The sequence below is a fragment of the Coregonus lavaretus genome (assembly GCF_964263955.1).
Source record: "Coregonus lavaretus genome assembly, contig: HAP1_SCAFFOLD_2049, whole genome shotgun sequence".
NCBI classification, from domain to species: Eukaryota; Metazoa; Chordata; class Actinopteri; order Salmoniformes; family Salmonidae; genus Coregonus; species Coregonus lavaretus.
In genome coordinates, this window is record NW_028157252.1 from 20107 (window position 1) to 40132 (window position 20026).

Sequence of the window (20026 nt, forward strand, 5' to 3'; positions counted from 1 at the left end):
TTTACAACATATCAACAATTTCCTCGGGGCAAGTCTGGAGAATATATCTAAGGATAACCACAAAAAAATTTATGAATGCAGATGCTTCTGAAGCTGAGGAAAATGAGTTGGCATGTGGGAAGAGTCTGACTTTCTGGAAATGTCAGTTAAAGACAAGTACACTGAATTTAGACTGCCAAATGTCAAACGCCTATTTAGACCTAATCACCATCTCTTCAAAGTTACTAAATATAGTCCAGTTTGTAACACTCTCTATGAAATGGGATTTAAATGATGTGTAATTTAATGTAGTGAGATTTGAAATTATTAAGGTATATCCATTTTAAAGTGGTTAAAATTCATTAAAATTTTGAGGGACCAAAATAATGTTACTGGATCAAAATACCATCAAATCTCAAAATTGATAAGTAGATGCAAAAATGTCATTTCAGCCTGTGGTGCCTGGCCTTAACTGCCGAAAATGATGTTATTGAGGGCATTTCCTTAGTGGGTTACGTCAGAATTCAGCATGTGGGAGAAGTCGGAGCTCAGGGATGATAGACGTTTCCCACTAGTAATTACCAGTTGGAGGGGCGTTCAAGAGGATTTTTCCCAGTAGTATGTGGTAAATACCATCAATGAATGAAGGTTATGAACACAGCATAAGAACAGCCCCTAGCTGTGGTATATTTAAGCAAAAAGGCCTGAGGAGGTGTGGTATATGGTGGCCAATATACCATGGCTAAGGGCTGCACAACGCAACGTGGAGTACCTGGATACAGCCCTTAGCCATATATTGGCGATATACCACAAACCCTGAGGTGCCTTTTTTTTAACCCCCTTTTTCTCTACAATTTCGTGATTACGATCTTGTCTCATCGCTGTAACTCCCCAACGGGCTTAGGAGAGGCGAAGGTCGAGTCATGCGTCCTCCGAAACATGACCCGCCAAACCGCGCTTCTTAACACCCGCTCGCTTAACCCGGAAGCCAGCTAATGTGTCAGAGGAAACACTGTTCAACTGGCGACCGAGGTCAGCCTGCAGGCGCCCGGCCTGCCACAAGGAGTCGCTAGAGCGCGATGAGCCAAGTAAAGCCCCGCCTGTCCAAACCCTCCCCTAACCCAGACAACGCTGGGCCAATTGTGCGCCGCCCTATGGGACTCCTGGTCACGGCCGGGGTGCCTTATTTCTATTATAAATTGGTTACCAACATAATAAGAACAGTAAACAAGTAATTTTGCGTACAGAACTAATCCAGAGCTGACTGTAGTAGGCTAGTAGAGGCTCCTAAATCATGGGTGATGTGTTCTGTCTGGGAATCCTTGGGATTGGGAATAATAGCTTCGTATAATCAAGGAATTCATCAACTCTTGCAACAAATGCTACATCCCTATCTCTCTCTCAAATCTGATTGTAGTAAAATATGCTACCCTCTGCTGTTAGAATACAGTAGTTGCATCGCAGCTTGTTGAATACATGATGAACATTTGGGATCTGTTGATTGCAAAAATATATATATATAATACATGTTTTTGTGTTCTGGAATGTTCAATTGAACGGAAACGGTGCTGTACTGAACGACCAGTTGAAAAACGGGGAGGGGTTATGGGCTGTCAGCATGGCCACTGGCCTTTAAAGACGTCACTCCTTGCTTCAAGCCACACCTCGCCAGTCCGCCACAACCACCAAACGGGAGCAAACGTATCTCAAAGTCTGTTCAAGAACATTTTGGGGAATCGTGTCATTCAGTGCAAACCGTTCCGCAACGTAGCAAACGTTCAAGCGAACTGAATGCACCTCAGGCATTGTGATATCTGACATGTCTGCAATCAGTCAGCCTGGAACCAGGCCATTCACTGCACACGCTGAAACCTGCATTTAGCAATTAATTCGGCACAGGTGCTACCTGGGTCAATTAACCTCAGTGCCCTCTCAGAGGCTACAAGAGCAGTTGGCGTGCGGTGCAGTGTCCTTTTGATTGATAGTGTGCAACCGAATAGACTGTTTTCAGGAGACAATGAACGAGGTACCCCACAAACAGGACTCGGGTCATCGACAACAGCTCTTCAACTGCAACCATGCTGATTGTAGGGCAACGTTCACACGAGAGTGGCGTTTGAAAGAGCACGAGACCGTGCACACTGGAGCGGTAAATATGATCTGGGGACATGACTGATATTTGAGTGATATTCGAATTCAATTATGGTTCCATGTGGCTGTAACCTCATTCTCGGGCTAATTGAGTTCATGTGAATAATGTGCGGTAGTGCGTCGACTAATTCTGCCATAAATGTGGCGCGATAGTTCGAATGGCAAAGTTAATTCTGACGTTTGAGCCTCTTATGACTGGAGTCAAACATTACGATTGTGTATCATTTATAACGCTTTGTTTCTCAGCAACCTCTTCAATGTAAAGTGGCTGATTGTGGCCGTCTTTTCTCACGGAATTCTCACCTGCGCCGACACGCACTTGGCCACACCGGGGTGAAAAAATTCAGGTAGGTTAATAATTTCAGTTGACGTTTCATTGCATACCCATGGGTTAGGCTATAGTTAGAAAAACTTAACTAACACGGTTTTTTTCACCAAACAGATGTACCTTTGTGAGTTGCACAAAGACTTTCTTCAACGCGGACAAGTTGAAGAGACACGTCCATTATGCCCACGGAGAAAAGGACACGTACTTTAAGGTTATAGTCCACTAGATGGCGCCAGATAACCACGTTGCAATTTGGACATTGCCCACTTTCTGCATCCTCTCTAGTTATTTTTAATCGGATCCCCTTGGCCCTGTTATGTGTACTTTATGAAATGGGTTCTTGCATTTAATTTGTAAGAAACCATTTCCCTTTATTTACCGTCATCTTAATGTGCTGAATGTTATTTTTACTTGCTTAATTGTCCCCATGTGCAGTGCAATTTCCCAAATTGCTCATTGACATTCAAGAAACGGAGGGTGTATAAATTACATTTGAAGGAGCATGGAATATCTTCTAATTTCAAGTAAGTCACAATCTTTAAATGGGCCTGTAGTCCTTACTTCCTTTGAATACTGCACAAGGCCTAAGCTGATGCGCAAGCTGATGAAGTATACTCTCTTTAAACTGCAAGTGTATGCATGTCTCAGTAGATTAATGGCTAAATTATTCTGTCCCTGGTTTTCTCAGATGTTCAAAGAGAGGATGTGGAGTCACGTTTGACACCCATGTTGCTCGCAAAGCCCATGAGAAGAAACATGCAGGTTTGTCCCTTTTTGACTGTCGGCCTTCTATTGCTGTACTGTCTTGCATAAATTCAAAGAAATCTCGCAATCATTTTGTATTACAACTATCAAAGGGGTGGTGGTAGTAGTTCATTTTACTCTTAATTTAAAACTGCCCGTACATATCTCTCCCACTCTGCAGGGTACCGCTGCTCACAGCCTGAATGCAATCATTTTGAGCAAACCTGGGGGAAAATGCACAAGCACATGGCTAAACACCCGGGTAAGTACCCCCACCACCAAACACCCTTAACTGGAGCTGTTACTGAATGTGATGAGATGAAAAGTACTAATTATTGTACCAGTCAGGGCCAACTTACCTTCCCTCTCACAGGAAAACACTGTTCGGATGTCATTGTTTTCACATTTAGGGTGATTCTGGTTTTTCGTCATCAGTCTTCTACCACTTCTGTAAATATCCTGCCTTGTACCCTGCTAGTTGTAGTGTGACAGTGTTTGAGAAATGGCTTATGAGTTAGCTGATTAGTAATGCAATTAAGGGAAAGCTTATTTTATTGGACCTTTTTTAGTTTCAAGAAACATCCATACCCTTTACTCTGCCGCCTGCTCATACCATCTGATTTGGCTAATGGACAACTTGTTGGGCAGGAATCCAGTAGTAACATTTGCCTCTCCTGTCCCTGCAGCCACATTCACCTGTAAGCTGTGCCAGAAGGTGTTTAAGCATGTGGACTCTCTGCGTAGACACAAGCGGACCCATGCCCTGCAGAAGCCTGTCCTGCTGTGCCCCAGCAGCGGCTGCAAGGCCTACTTCTCCACTACCTTCAACCTGCAGCACCACATCCGCAAGACCCACCTGCAGCTCCTCAAGTACCATTGTTACTTCCCCGACTGCCCCAGGACCTTTGCCATGCGGGTATGCACTGTACCCCTTGTGGTCCTGTGTTCAGTAGGAGTAAGAATGGTGAACGGGGGGGGGGGGGGGGGACTCCAATAATAGACTAATCATGATCTTCAGTTTAGAATGCAATTAGTTAATCAGCTGTTTGCTAGGATGGGGGGGAAAAGTGACACCACTCTGGCCCCTGAGGACTGGAGTTGCCCATCCCTGATTTAGGCAGTCTAGTTTTATCTGTTGAACACACTTGTAGCATTCTGCCCTAAGCTGCCACAGAACTCTCCTCTTCAGGCTGCTCTTTCTGACGTCCATTTTGTCAGATCCTTAACTGTCTAGTCTTCTACACGGTGGTGACGACATGCAGTTGGGTTTCAATCACTGCATGCAAAGCAGCCTCATGAATTTCTAAGCAGTCACTGAATGTCTTGTCATTGAACTACTAGTGGCTGATTCTTCCATCACCTCCCTGTGGACAGAATGGAATTTGAATTTCAAGATAAACATTTGTCCATGTTGTGGACGGAGATGTTTGCCATTGTGGCACTGGTACAGTATAAAGGTTTAGAATAGACGGATGTTCATACTTTGCTGGTGTCATAATGTTTGTACGCCATCGTTGTCATGACTAACATCTCTGTTCAATCTCACAGGAGAGCCTGAGCCGACACATGGCTCACCACGACCCAGAGGCCAGCCCTGAGAAGGTAAGCATGGTTTTATAGTCAGTCTATCCCCTGTGGGTAAGATGTGGGCTTGAGCCAACAGTGGGGCTACTGTTTGGTGTGTCTGGCTCTGGCCAGGTGACCATTGATCTGTATGTGTACCCTGAACCATGTCTTTGAACCAGTTGAAAGCAGAGTCCCTTAGATGTCTGGCAGAGTTAAGGGAATCTATAGCAGCTTTGGGCATTATGGGGCTCAAGGGAGGGGTGGCGTTTACTCACACAATGTCGGTCTTGTCTCAATTTGTCCAGCTCTGGAGCTCCTAACTGAAGTCCTAATACACATGCTTCCTGTCTAGTGGGCAGGTTTAAAGTTAATGACCCTTCTGAACAGTTGTGGTGAATTGTTCCACTAGACATTTCATACCTCAACTCAATTTTCCTTTGTCGCATCGTGTTTATCTCTCTGTAGCAGAAGCGCAAGCGAAACAAGAAGGCCTGGCAGAAGCGTTTGGAAGGCCACCACCAGCTGCCCTTGGTGGAGGACGACCTGCGGCGCCTCTTCGCCTTGCGCATGAGGGTGTCACGACGGGCCAAGGTGGAGGCTAACCTCTCTGGCCTCTTCAACGAGCGCAAGATCCCCCACTTTGTGGACTCGGAAGTCAACCTGCGTGACCTCTTCAGCATCAAGCCCCCTCACTCCCCCCGCCCTGCAGAGCAAGGCCCTATGGAGGTCACCCAGCCAGAGGTCACTGTGATCAAGGGTTAAAGGTCAAATCAAAGGATCAACTTGTAGCCTGAAGATGCCAAAGTATAATGTCTGACAGTACCATATTGAAGTAGTTGTAAATACTAGTAAAGTACCATTGCTCTTTTAGTTGATCTAAACCATTTGAGTTTTTGAATAATTTAATATTTATTTTATGGTACAGCTAAAGCTATTGGTCTTATTGATTTCCTGTATAAAAGCACTTAAGTTTTGTTTATCTGCCTGACCAGAGCTGACCCAATAAAATATTCATTTGAAGGCAAGTCATTGGTTCTCGTAATGTTTAGGGCAGGGGATGATGCCTGCTATTGGTGCCACCTATTTTCTCTCCAACTAAATCAGTGATAACCTGTCAAGGTGATCAATTACCCTGCATCAGTCCTTAGTGTAAACACTGGAGTTGAGTCCTGTGTCTCTATAGATCAGAGAGGTAATGACTCGTTGCATTTTAATGATGCCAAGGAATGCAACCTCAACCAGTCAAGAACAGCAGAAGCCATTTTGTGTAATGTCAAAGTTTACAGACCTAATGCCATAACAGGTGTGCAGGTTGACTCGCATTGAAGTTAACTTTCCTTTGAGCAGCCATTAAATATGAACAAAAGAGCTGACCTACGAGTAACTAGTCCCCCACCTTTGATTTTTCAAAGCACGGGGCTCTGCTCGGGCACCAGGTCCATGTCCCTAGATGACTCCTTTAATCCAAACCCCCAGGAGAGGGTAGAGGGGGAAAGCCGAGAATTATGGAAACATAAAATCGTCAGCTTTACAATTGCTGTGCCTCTTGAAAGACTGCAGATTAATTGAACTGTTAAATCTGACCAGTGACAGATTGTATTATACATTTCTTCCATCAATCTCCGCCCCTATCTGCCACTTAAACTGAATTGCTGTAATATGGCTAGCGTTGGTGTTTCTTCCATCAGAACCCCCTCTGACCACTTCAGCTGACTGTTAATGACCAGTCTCTGCTGTAGTATTGCTTCCAACAGAGCGCTCTCCCTGTTATGATTAAAGCACATAGTATGTTTCCACCTGAACTTGTCCAATAAAGCTACAGTGCCTTGCAAAAGGATTCATCCCCCTTGGCGTTTTTCCTATTTTGTTGCATTACAACTTGTAATTTAAATGGATTTTTATTTGGATTTCATGTAATGGACATACACAAAATAGTCCAAATTGGTGAAGTGACATGAAAAAAAAATTACTTGTTTCAAGAAATTCTTAAATAATGGAAAACTGATGCGTGCATATGTATTCACACCCTCTGCTACGAAGCCCCTAAATAAGATCTGGTGCAACCAATTACCTTCAGAAGTCACGTAATTAGTTAGATTGCACACAGGTGGACTTTATTTAAGTGTCACATGATCTCAGTATATATACAGTCGTGGTCAAAAGTTTTGAGAATGACGCAAGTATTGGTCTTCACAAAGTTTGTTGCTTCAGTGTTTTTAGATATTTTTGTCAGATGTTACTATGGTATACTGAAGTATAATTACAAGTATTCCATAAGTGTCAAAGGCTTTTATTGACAATTACATTACATTTATGCAAAGAGTCAATATTTGCAGTGTTGACCCTTCTTTTTCAAGACCTCTGCAATCCACCCTGGCATGCTGTCAATTAACTTCTGGGCCACATCCTGACTGATGGCAGCCCATTCTTGCATAATCAATGCTTGGAGTTTGTCTACCCGCCTCTTGAGGATTGACCACAAATTCTCACTGGGATTAAAGTCAGGGGAGTTTCAGGGCCATGGACCCAAAATGTTGATGTTTTGTTCCCCGAGCCACTTAGTTATCACTTTTGCCTTATGGTAAGGTGCTCCATCATGCTGGAAAAGGCATTGTTCGTCACCAAACTGTTCTTGGATGGTTGGGAGAAGTTGCTCTCGGAGGATGTGTTGGTACCATTCTTCATGGCTGTGTTCTTAGGCAAAATTGTGAGTGAGCCCACTCCCTTGGCTGAGAAGCAACCCCACACATGAATGGTCTCAGGATGCTTTACTGTTGGCATGACACAGGACTGATGGTAGCGCTCACCTTGTCTTTTCCGGACAAGGTTTTTTCTGGATGCCCCAAACAATCGGAAAGGGGATTCATCAGAGAAAATGACTTTACCCCAGTCCTCAGCAGTCCAATCCCTGTACCTTTTGCAGAATATCAGTCTGTCCCTGATGTTTTTCCTGGAGAGAAGTGGCTTCCTCGCTGCCCTTCTTGACACCAGGCCATCCTCCAAAAGTCTTTGCCTCACTGTGCGTACAGATGCACTCACACCTGCCTGCTGCCATTCCAGAGCAAGCTCTGCACTGGTGGTGCCCCGATCCCGCAGCTGAATCAACTTTAGGAGACAGTCCTGGTGCTTACTGGACTTTCTTGGGCTCCCTGAAGCCTTCACAACAATTGAACCTCTCTCCTTGAAGTTCTTGATGATCCGATAAATGGTTGATTTAGGTGCAAGCTTACTAGCAGCAATATCCTTGCCTGTGAAGCCTTTTTTGTGCAAAGCAAAGATGATGGCACGTGTTTCCTTGCAGGTCACTATGGTTAACAGAGGAAGAACAATGATTTCAAGCACCACCTTCCTTTTAAAGCTTCAAGTCTGTTATTCTAACTCAATCAGCATGACAGAGTGATCTCCAGCCTTGTCCTCGTCAACACTCTCATCAGTGTTAATGAGAGAATCACTGACATGATGTCAGCTGGTCCTTTTGTGGCAGGGCTGAAATGCAGTGGAAATGTTTTTTGGGGATTAAGTTCATTTTCATGGCAAAGAGGGACTTTGCAATTAATTGCAATTAATCTGATCACTCTTCATAACATTCTGGAGTATATGCAAACTGCCATCATAAAAACTGAGGCAGCAGACTTTGTGAAAATTAATATTTGTGTCATTCTCAAAACCTTTGACCACGACTGTACACCTGTTCTGAAAGGCCCCAGAGTCTGCAACACCACTAAGCAAGGGGCACCACCAAGCAAGCGGAACCAAGGAGCTCTCCAAACAGGTCAGGGTTGGGTTATAAAAAAATATAAGACTTCGAACATCCCACAGAGCACCATTAAATCCATTATTAAAAATGAAAAGAATATGGCACCACAACAAACCTGCCAAGAGCGGGCCGCCCACCAAAACTCACGGACCAGGCAAGGAGGGCATTAATCAGAGAGGCTACAAAGATACCAAAGATAACCCTGAAGGAGCTGCAAAGCTTCACAGCAGAGATTGGAGTATCTGTCCATAGGACCACTTTAAGCCGTACGCTCCACAGAGCTGGGCTTTATGGAAGAGTGGCCAGAAAAAAGCCATTGCTTAAAGAAAAAAATAAGCAAACATGTTTGGTGTTCGCCAAAAGGCATGTGGGAGACTCCCCAAACATATGGAAGAAGGTACTCTGGTCAGATGAGACTAAAATTGAGTTTTTTGGCCATCAAGGAAAACGCTATGTCTGGCGCAAACCCAACACCTCTCATCACCCCGAGAACACCATCCCCACAGTGAAGCGTGGTGGCAGCATCATGCTGTGGTGATGTTTTTCATCGGCAGGGACTGGGAAACTGGTCAGAATTAAAGCAATGATGGATGGCGCTAAATACAGGGAAATTCTTGAGGGAAACCTGTTTCAGTCTTCCAGAGATTTCAGACTGGGACAGAGGTTCACCTTCCAGCAGGACAATGACCCTAAGCATACTGCTAAAGCAACACTCTAGTGGTTTAAGTGGCCTAGTCAAAGCCCAGACCTCAATCCAATTGAGAATCTGTGGTATTTACATTTTAGTCATTTAGCAGACGCTCTTATCCAGAGTGACTTACAGTTAGTGAGTGCATACATTTTCATACTGGCCCCCTGTGGGAAACGAACCCACAACCCTGGTGTTGCAAGCGCCATGCTCTACCAACTGAGCTACAGGGGACTACGACTTAAAGATTGCTGTACACCAGCGGAACCCATCAAACTTGAAGGAGCTGGAGAAGTTTTGCCTTGAAGAATGGGCAAAAATCCCAGTGGCTAGATGTGCCAAGCTTATAGAGACATACCCCAAGAGACTTGCAGCTTTAATTGCTGCAAAAGGTGGCTCTACAAAGTATTGGGGGGGGGGGGGGGGGGGGGGGTTGAATAGTTATGTATGCTCAAGTTCTGTTTTTTTGTCTTATTTCTTGTTTCACTATAACAAATATTTTGCATCTTCAAAGTGGTAGGCGTGTTGTGGAATTTTAATTCCAGGTTGTAAGGCAACAAAATAGCAAAAATGCCAAGGGGGGTGAATACTTTCGCAAGCCACTGAACAAAAATATGAAGACAACAATTTCAAAGATCTTACAGTTCATATATGGAAATCTGTCAATTTAAATAACTTAATTAGGCCCTAATCTATAGATTTCAAATAACTGGGAATACAGATATGCATCTTCACAGAGCTTAGAAAAAAAATATTGTCACTATCTCTGCATTCAAATTGCTATCGATAAAATGCAATTGTGTAATGGCTGGACGGAGTGAATGGAATGGCATCAAACACATGGAAACCATGTGTTTGATACCAATCCACTCCAGCCATTACCACGAGCCCATCCTCTCCAATTAAGGTGCCACCAACCTCCTGTGGCCCATACCATAACCCCACCACTACCATGGGGCACTGTTCACAACATTGACAACAGCAAACTGCTCTGGCAACAGCTCTGGTGAGCATTTCTGCAGTCAGCATGCCAATTGCACACTCCCTCAACATGAGACATCTGTGGCATTGTGTTGTGTTATAGAACTGCACATTTTAGAGTGGCCTTTTATTGTTCCAGCACAAGGTGCACCTGTGTAATGATCATGCTGTTTAAGCAGCTTCTTTATATGCAACACCTGTCTGTCAGCGTCTGGGTGAAGTGGTGAAACGGAATCAGGCACAGGACACAGAACTGAGAAAATGAATGGATTTACTTAACAAAAGTCAACCATAACAAACCCTCCACGCAGGGAAGAGCAGAACGACAGCTCATCAAACGACGTAAGACAACGGACAATCACGCACAAACTCAGGAGGGAAAACAGAGGTAATTATAGGGACACAAATAAGCATAATGGGTAACAGGTGTGATTAATAAAGACAAGACTAGTGTAACAGAAACATTGATCGGTGGCAGCTAGTACTCCGGTGACAACGAACGCTGAAGCCTGCCCGAGCAAGGACGAGGGGCAGCCTCGGCTATATTCGTGACACTGTCAGGTGGATGAATTATCTTGGCAAGGTAGAAATGCTCACTAACAGGGATCTAAACAAATTTGTGCACAACATTTGAGGGAAAGAAGCTTTTTGTGCGTTTGGAAAATCTCAGGGATCTTTTATTTCAGCTCATGTAACATCGGACCAACACTTAACATGTTTTGTTTATATTTTTGTCCAGTGTAATTTTCATTTTCAATTTCGTACCCATTGAACAATTTAGGGCTCTATTCAATCCGCATCGCGGAAGTTCAGTTTTACAGCAAGATTTAAATGTAAAGGCAGAGACTGCATTCATGGTAAACGCTGTATATGTCTGCTAAATCGGAAATTACCTACATTTCTATCGCGGAATCTTTAACGCTTTACAGATTGAATAGAGCCCTTAACAGTTTGAATCACTTTTTACCCTACCAACTCACCAGTTGTAGAAAATGGACTGAGTGCAGAAAGACTAACTTGTAACCATACAACCTACAGTGTACACAAAATCGTACATATTAGGTAACGTGTGCTCTATACATAATGAATGGTTTGCATGCAGATCCTCTTTTACACACTGGTGTACGATCATATTCCAAGGTGTCTAGTTGTCTAAGGCCTGTGTTGTAGTGTACCAACATATTCCAAGGTGTCTAGTTGTCTAAGGCCTGTGTTGTAGTGTACCAACATATTCCAAGGTGTCTAGTTGTCTAAGGCCTGTGTTGTAGTGTACCAACATATTCCAAGTTGTCTAGTTGTCCAAGGCCTGTGTTTTAGTGTACCATCATATTCCAAGTTGTCTAGTTTTCCAAGGACTTTGTTGTGGCTGTAATATGGTTGGGTCCAGTTTGACATTTCAAAGCCTTTGCTAAGCCCCCTTCCAGCCTGTCAGTGGAGCTCTATTGGTGTCATTACTTCTGCTGTGTTTTTCTTCTGCTCATTCTCCAGGGCTCCTCCTGCCGCCTCAGGCCATGGCAGCTCTTAATCCTTCACATAAACCTGGCCTATATGTCTGCTGCTCTGCTGGCTAACCTCTCTCTCTCTCGCTCTCGCTCTCTCTCTCTCTCTCTCGTGTTTATGTGGTGGTAATGTACAAGCGTTTATAATTACTTTGTTTTTGGTGCTTTGTGTGAAATGTGTTTTCTGCCACATGTCCTTTTTTCTGCTAAAGTTAATTTACAACAGATTAGACCATAACAGAAAGTATTTGTTGCCCTCGTGTCCAAAGCATAATTGAAATATAAATGATTCACCAGTGTTCAGGGTGATACAGGGTTAATTATAAATTGTGTTTGAGGGCTTTCAAAACAATGTGTTGCTTGGAAGATTTATTGTAATGGAACATCAGGTGGTCTCCAAGAATTTAAAGTTTAAATTCAGCAGGCTAGCTGTTTGGAAGATGGGCCCTGGCTGTCTCCATGGTAATAACATGTTTAAAATTCAGCATATACAGTGGGGGAAAAAAGTATTTAGTCAGCCACTAATTGTGCAAGTTCTCCCACTTAAAAAGATGAGAGAGGCCTGTAATTTTCATCATAGGTACACGTCAACTATGACAGACAAATTGAGAAGAAAAAAATCCAGAAAATCACATTGTAGGATTTTTAATGAATTTATTTGCAAATTATGGTGGAAAATAAGTATTTGATCACCTACAAACAAGCAAGATTTCTGACTCTCACAGACCTGTAACAACTTCTTTAAGAGGCTCCTCTGTCTTCCACTCGTTACCTATATTAATGGCACCTGTTTGAACTTGTTATCAGTATAAAAGACACCTGTCCACAACCTCAAACAGTCACACTCCAAACTCCACTATGGCCAAGACCAAAGAGCTGTCAAAGGACACCAGAAACAAAATTGTAGACCTGCACCAGGCTGGGAAGACTGAATCTGCAATAGGTAAGCAGCTTGGTTTGAAGAAATCAACTGTGGGAGCAATTATTAGGAAATGGAAGACATACAAGACCACTGATAATCTCCCTCGATCTGGGGCTCCACGCAAGATCTCACCCCGTGGGGTCAAAATGATCACAAGAACGGTGAGCAAAAATCCCAGAACCACACGGGGGGATCTAGTGAATGACCTGCAGAGAGCTGGGATCAAAGTAACAAAGCCTACCATCAGTAACACACTACGCCGCCAGGGACTAAAATCCTGCAGTGACAGACGTGTCCCCCTGCTTAAGCCAGTACATGTCCAGGCCCGTCTGAAGTTTGCTAGAGTGCATTTGGATGATCCAGAAGAAGATTGGGAGAATGTCATATGGTCAGATGAAACCAAAATATAACTTTTTGGTAAAAACTCAACTCGTCGTGTTTGGAGGACAAAGAATGCTGAGTTGCATCCAAAGAACACCATACCTACTGTGAAGCATGGGGGTGGAAACATCATGCTTTGGGGCTGTTTTTCTGCAAAGGGACCAGGACGACTGATCCGTGTAAAGGAAAGAATGAATGGGGCCATGTATCGTGAGATTTTGAGTGAAAACCTCCTTCCATCAGCAAGGGCATTGAAGATGAAACGTGGCTGGGTCTTTCAGCATGACAATGATCCCAAACACACCGCCCGGGCAACGAAGGAGTGGCTTCGTAAGAAGCATTTCAAGGTCCTGGAGTGGCCTAGCCAGTCTCCAGATATCAACCCCATAGAAAATCTTTGGAGGGAGTTGAAAGTCTGTGTTGCCCAGCGACAGCCCCAAAACATCACTGCTCTAGAGGAGATCTGCATGGAGGAATGGGCCAAAATACCAGCAACAGTTTGAAAACCTTGTGAAGACTTGCAGAAAACGTTTGACCTGTGTCATTGCCAACAAAGGGTATATAACAAAGTATTGAGAAACTTTTGTTATTGACCAAATACTTATTTTCCACCATAATTTGCAAATAAATTCATAAAAAATCCTACAATGTGATTTTCTGGATTTTTTTTCTCATTTTGTCTGTCATAGTTGACGTGTACCTATGATGAAAATTACAGGCCTCTCTCATCTTTTTAAGTGGGAGAACTTGCACAATTGGTGGCTGACTGAATACATTTTTCCCCACTGTATGCACCAGACGCTATTCCATGCGAGAAACTGCCAAGAAACTGAAAATCTTGTACAACGCTGTGTACTACTCCCTTCACAGAACAGCGCAAACTGGCTCTAACCAGAATAGAAAGAGGAGTGGGAGGCCCCCGTGCACAACTGAGCAAGAGGACAAATACATTAGTGTCTAGTTTGAGAAACAGACGCCTCACAGGTCCTCAACTGGCAGCTTCATTAAATAGTACCTGCAAAACACCAGTCTCAACGTCAACAGTGAAGAGGCGACTCCGGGATGCTGACCTTCTAGGCAGAGTTACAAAGAAAAAGCCATATCTCAGACTGGCCAATAAAAATAAAATATTAAGATGGGCTGAGATCTTCAGTTTCTTGGCAATTTCTTCATTGGAATAGCCTTCATTTTTCAGAACAAGAATAGACTGACGAGTTTCAGAGGAAAGCTATTTGGTTCTGGCCATTTTGAGCCTGTAATCGAACCCACAATTGCTGATGCTCCAGATACTCAACTAGTCTCAAGAGGGCCATTGTTATTGCTTCTTTAATCAGCAAAACAGTTTTCAGCTGTGCTAACGTAATTGCAAAATAGTTTTCTAATGATCAATTAGCCTTTTAAAATGATAAACTCGGATTAGCAAACACAACGTGCCATTGGAACACAGGACTAATGGTTGCTGATAATGGGCCTCTGCATGCCTATGTAGATATTCCATTAAAAATCTGCCATTTCCAGCTACAATAACCATTTACAACATTAACAATGTCTACACTGTATGTTTACATAAACTTACAGTTGAAGTCGGAAGTTTACATACACTTAGGTTGGAGTCATTAAAACTCGTTTTTCAACCACTCCACAAATTTCTTGTAAACAAACTATAGTTTAGGCAAGTCGGTTAGGACATCTACTTTGTGCATGGTTTATTATGGTCTATTTTCCAACAATGGTTTACAGACAGATTATTTAACTTATAATTCACAGTATCACAATTCCAGTGGGTCAGAAGTTTACATACACTAAGTTGACTGTGCCTTGAAACAGCTTGGAAAATTCCAGAAAAGGATGACATGGCTTTAGAAAATACTGATAGGCTAATTGACATCATTTGAGTCAATTGGAGGTGTACCTGTGGATGTATTTCAAGGCCTACCTTTAAACTCAGTGCCTCTTTGCTTGACATCATGGGAAAATCAAAATAAATCAGCCAAAACCTGAGTTTGGTCAAGTTGTAGACCTCCACAAGTTTGGTTCATCCTTGGGAGCAATTTCCAAACGCCTGAAGGTACCACGTTCAAGTTTGAATGACTCCAACCTAAGTCTATGTAAACTTCCGACTTCAACTGTGTATATATACATATACCTACATAAAATATCCCAGAAATGTTCCATACTCACAAATTCGTTTACATCCCTGTTAGTGAGCATTTCTCCTTTGCAAAGATGATCCATCCACCTGACAGGTGTGGCATATCAAGAGGCTGATTAAACAGCATGATCATTACACAGGTTCACCTTGTTTTGAGGATAGTAAAAGGCCACTCTAAAATGTGCAGTTTTGTCACACAACACAATGCCACAGATGTCTCAAGTTTTGAGGGAGCGTGCAATTGGCATGCCGACTGCAAGAATGTCCACTTGAACTTTTGCCAGATAATTACATTTTCATTTCTCTACCATAAGCCGCCTCCAACGTTGTTTTAGAGAATTTGGCAGCACGTCAAACCGGCCTCACAACTGCGGACCACGTGTAACCACACCAGCCCAAGACCTCCACATCCGGCTTCTTCACCTGTGGGATCGTCTGAGACCAGCCACCCGGACAGCTGATGAAACTGTGGGTTTGCACAACCAAATAATTTCTTCACAAATGTTCAGAAACCGTCTCAGGGAAGCTCATCTGTGTACTCGTCATCCTCACTAGGGTCTTGACCTGACTGCAGTTCAGCGTTGTAACCAACTTCAGTGGGCAAATGCTCACATTTGATGGCCACTGGCACACTGGAGAAGTTTGCTCTTCACGCACGAATCCCAGTTTCAAAAGTACCAGGCAGATGGCAGACGTGTATGACGTCGTGTGGGCAAGCGGTTTGCTGATGTCAACCCCCCCTGGTGGCGGTGGGGTTATGGTATGGGAAGGCATAAGCTAAGGACAACGAACACAACTGCATTTATCAATGGCAATTAGAATGCACAGAGATACCGTGGCGAGATCCTGAGGCCCATTGTCGTGACATTCATCAACCACCATCACCTCTTGTTTCAGCATGTTATTGCAAGGCCCCATGTCGCAAGGATCTGTACACAATTCCTGGAAGCTGTAAATGTCCCAGTTCTTCCATGGCCTGCATATTCACCAGACATCACCCATTGAGCATGTTTGGGATGCTCTGGATCGACATGTCAGACAGCGTGTTCCAGTTCCCGCCAATATCCAGCAACTTTGCACAGCCATTGAAGAGGAGTGGGACAACATTCCGCAGGCCACAATCAACAGCTGCATGAGGCAAATGGTGGTCACACCAGATACTGACTGGTTTTCTGATCCACGCCACTACCTTTTATTTTAAGGTATCTGTGACAAACAGATAAATATCTGTATTCCCAGTCATGTGAATCCATAGATTAGGGCCTAATGCATTTATTTCAATTGACTGATTTCCTTATATGAACTGTAATTCAGTAAAATCTTTGAAATAGTTGCTGTTGCGTTTATATTTTTGTTCAGTGTATTTTTGTTCAGTATATTTTAAACAGTAAGCTTTTCTCGGTTGCCCCAGGCTGTGGCACATGCTATTTTCCACTAGCGTCATCTTATTGGCACAGCAGCATCATCTCCCACGAGAATTAGACTGGCTTTGTTTCAAGAACAGGACACGGCTGGCTGGTTTGACCTGCACGTTTGGGTTTGTAGCTCTGACAAGAGCAACAGCGCAGATCAGAATCACACACGCTGTTAGTTGCAGCCAGCCCTTCTCCCATCAGACCAGGCTGAAATGCCACACTAATTATTCCAGCCAGTCATGACCTTTGAAATGCTGGACTTCACTACTTCCTTATTTACCTCACACAGTGCAGTGGAGGCACAGAGCTGGATACTTTGCTCTGGATCTATCTCAGCAGGGAAGAATAGGATGGTGGGATCAGGGGGAGGCTTATTCCTGAATTCATTATCGATTTTCTGATTGTCTCCCTGCCAATTGCAGTTTTGCCGACTATATGGATTGAAATGAATTGCATTGAATAGCTAAGTGGTGGTGTGGAGATTGGATCAATTTGTCATGGTGGCCCCACACATGGGAATGCATAAGCAGGGCTGTTTCTGTATGAGATGTAGAGAGAGAGACAGACAGAGACAGTAGATGGAAGGAGTTGAATCCTGATTTGTGGTCAGCTCAATACATTGAATGAATTGTTGCTGGCTTGTCTTCATGGTTCCATCCCTCACTCACACTAGCGTCTTTGTAGAGATGTCCAGCAGGCATGACAGCTGTCGTTGCACTAGATGAGTAGCTAGCTTGGCTTACAGAATGGCTGAGTGAGTGGGCTGAAGTAGTAGTCAGTTTAATATCCTGGTTGGATGTAAGGATCCCTGAGTGAATAGATTGTACATTGACTAATTGGTGAATTGATTGATTGGGTTATACATTTACATTTTTGTCATTTAGCAGACGCTCTTATCCAGAGCGACTTACAGTTAGTGAGTGCATACTACCGGTACATACTGCTGTAATGCTATGCGGTTCGTAAGGATAGTGTAGCTAACAAATTGTCAGCCAACATAACTTATTTGAAAAGTCATTACTTTATTACATTGCTGAACATTTTCTTAACATTTGTCATAATTAGTTAAAGCAAGGAATTTGGATCCGCTCTCGGACTTCGGCTGCCTATTTTCCGCCATTTTCTTCAAATCTGAAAACATTGTGAATCCACGCCCATTTTCTGAAGAATTGCATTATGGGCCTAAAAGCACAGAAAGCGTCCACTGCTTGTATACTTCGTATTTTGGAGATTAGTACGACATACTAACTATATCTGTACTATGACAAATAAGCATACTACATACTCAATTTATGTCACAAATAGTATGGTTAGTGGGTTAGTATGAGTATTCCAACACAGCTCAAATTTTTTTCAAAATTCTATACTTTAAGGGTAGTTCAATATAATGCAGATTAGTTTAGATCATGCTGCTGTTCTTTCAATACTCTCACACAGAACTTGACAATCTAACTGATCAGGATGTATGCAACATATACAAAAGCAAACAAGTCTGACTCACTGGGACTGACCTGAGAGCTGTAACAGAGTTGAGGAGGAGAGATTGGGTTAATGGGTAGCCTATAGTCAAATCCTCAACCCTCTTTGCTCAACTACACCAAAGAGAACATCTACATTATGTAACAAGACTCTACTGAACCTGCTATTCACTGCAGTAGTGGAGCAGCTCTATGATGTGGTTTAAATAACTTTGTCCCACATCCTTCTGTCTCAGTTGGAGGTTGATTAAGGGGAAATAGGACAATCAGAGGAGGGTAGTGGCCGTTGTAGAGCCGAGCATTCATTTGGAGAACCCTGTGAAACGGACGGGGACTTAAAGTGAAGTAGGTTAGCCGTCAGTCCTCCACACCCTGATTTAGCCCTCCTACCTCCAGAATAGATGACCCACAACTGTGAGACCTCTTCTCCCCCTCCCTTTCTCCCTCCATCCCTCCATCCCTGGCCCAGTTTGAGAATATAGCAGCTGTAGCTGTCGTGAGTAATAACATTTTCCATAACTAGAACCCAGCTTTAGTACTATTTAGACGGATTACAAGAAGAAAAATGTATTACGATGTTTCTGGTCCTATATACCATAATGGAAATATTGATTGCCTGGGAATGAAGATGCATTCCTGGAAATGCACAGTATAGATGTATTATTATTTCTATTATTTATTAAAATTATTACTTCACACACACGCCTCCATGCACACACATTCACTATTTTGTTTGCTGTTGTTTTTGTGCTGTTGCCAGTGTCTTCTGTCTGTGTTGTCTGTTTTTTCTTTTTTTAATCCCCCATCCCCACAGGAGGCCTCTTGTCAGGCCGTCATTGTAAATTACAATTTGTTCTTAATTGACTTGCCTGGTTTAAAGCCACAATCAGCAGTAGAAACAATAACAAAGCGGACTCCCCACCCGTTTTGGTAAAAAGCTGAGGGATGGGGCTGGAGAAATATAACCACTCTCAAATCCATAGACAAAACTATGGATGCAAGGACTGACCATCCATGATATCAAAATGATATTTGTAACATTTTATGGGGCTATATAGTGTTTCCAAACATTGGAGCGAAACAAGCTTATTTGGGGGGTTTTGATGGGGTACGACAGTTGAACTAAGCTCATGAGGCATTTTAAAGTTATATTCTTCAAGAATAATGGGTACATTTAATTCAGATGTCCAACAATGGATGAAGCAACTGCAGATTGCTCCTTTAAATAAAGGTTAATATATATAATATACTTCAGGAATTGCTTTTAACGATCCATTTGTTCAATCCATATGTTCAATCCAAAGTTGATACTTCTGTCACATGCCATGATGCTCAGTGATGACTGTTCAGAATCCCTCATATCAACAAGCTATAAAAGACAGTGATGTAAATGCAAACCAATGGAGAGGCAGAGTAGCAGACGCTTCATGTTGGCATTCAGAGTCAATATAAACCCTACTTCCTTCCTGTTTGTGAAATTGGCTTAGATGATTGGATATCTAGGCAGGGGGGCTGGGTTCCTAGGAAACAGGAGCCAGCAGCACAGTAGTGGTCAGGACACTGAAAGCAACCAAAAAGGGGGCAGAGGTGCAGTGTGATGGTTTACTAGGGAACAGCCACTCACTTCCCTTGGAGGGGTAAATAGTGAATTAGAACAAATACCATGTCCCAATACAATATTATTGATGAAGTTGTTTTTGTCTTCTCTGTGGTTGTCTAGTGGCTCTGGATCCTGGATGGTGCTCACATTGTTCAGCTGGATTCCTGTTATAACAAACAAATGCTTCATGAATACATGAAAAGGGCACCCTACATCTCAGTTCCTCTCTCTCTCTCTATCTCTGCCTCTCTCTCTCTCTCTCTGCCTCTCTCTCTGCCTCTCTCTCTCTCTGCCTCTCTCTCTCTCTGCCTCTCTCTCTCTGCCTCTCTCTCTCTCTCCAGCTTAATGCAAATATATTATATTTCTATTCGTCTTGTGAGATGGC

The 20026-nt window shown here is 43.2% G+C and overlaps 1 protein-coding gene across 1 annotated transcript; it reads left to right on the forward strand.

Moving 5' to 3' along the window:
• Positions 1-1996: 1996 nt before the first annotated feature.
• 42sp43 (P43 5S RNA-binding protein) lies at positions 1997-5530 on the forward strand (the record flags this gene model as incomplete). The annotated part of the gene is made up of 9 exons (XM_084199678.1): positions 1997-2128; positions 2377-2477; positions 2573-2669; positions 2894-2982; positions 3147-3220; positions 3384-3464; positions 3889-4118; positions 4751-4804; positions 5234-5530. The coding sequence occupies 9 exons, from the start codon at positions 1997-1999 to the stop codon at positions 5528-5530; spliced, it is 1155 nt and encodes a 384-aa protein (XP_084055804.1).
• Between the last annotated feature and the right edge of the window lie 14496 nt (positions 5531-20026).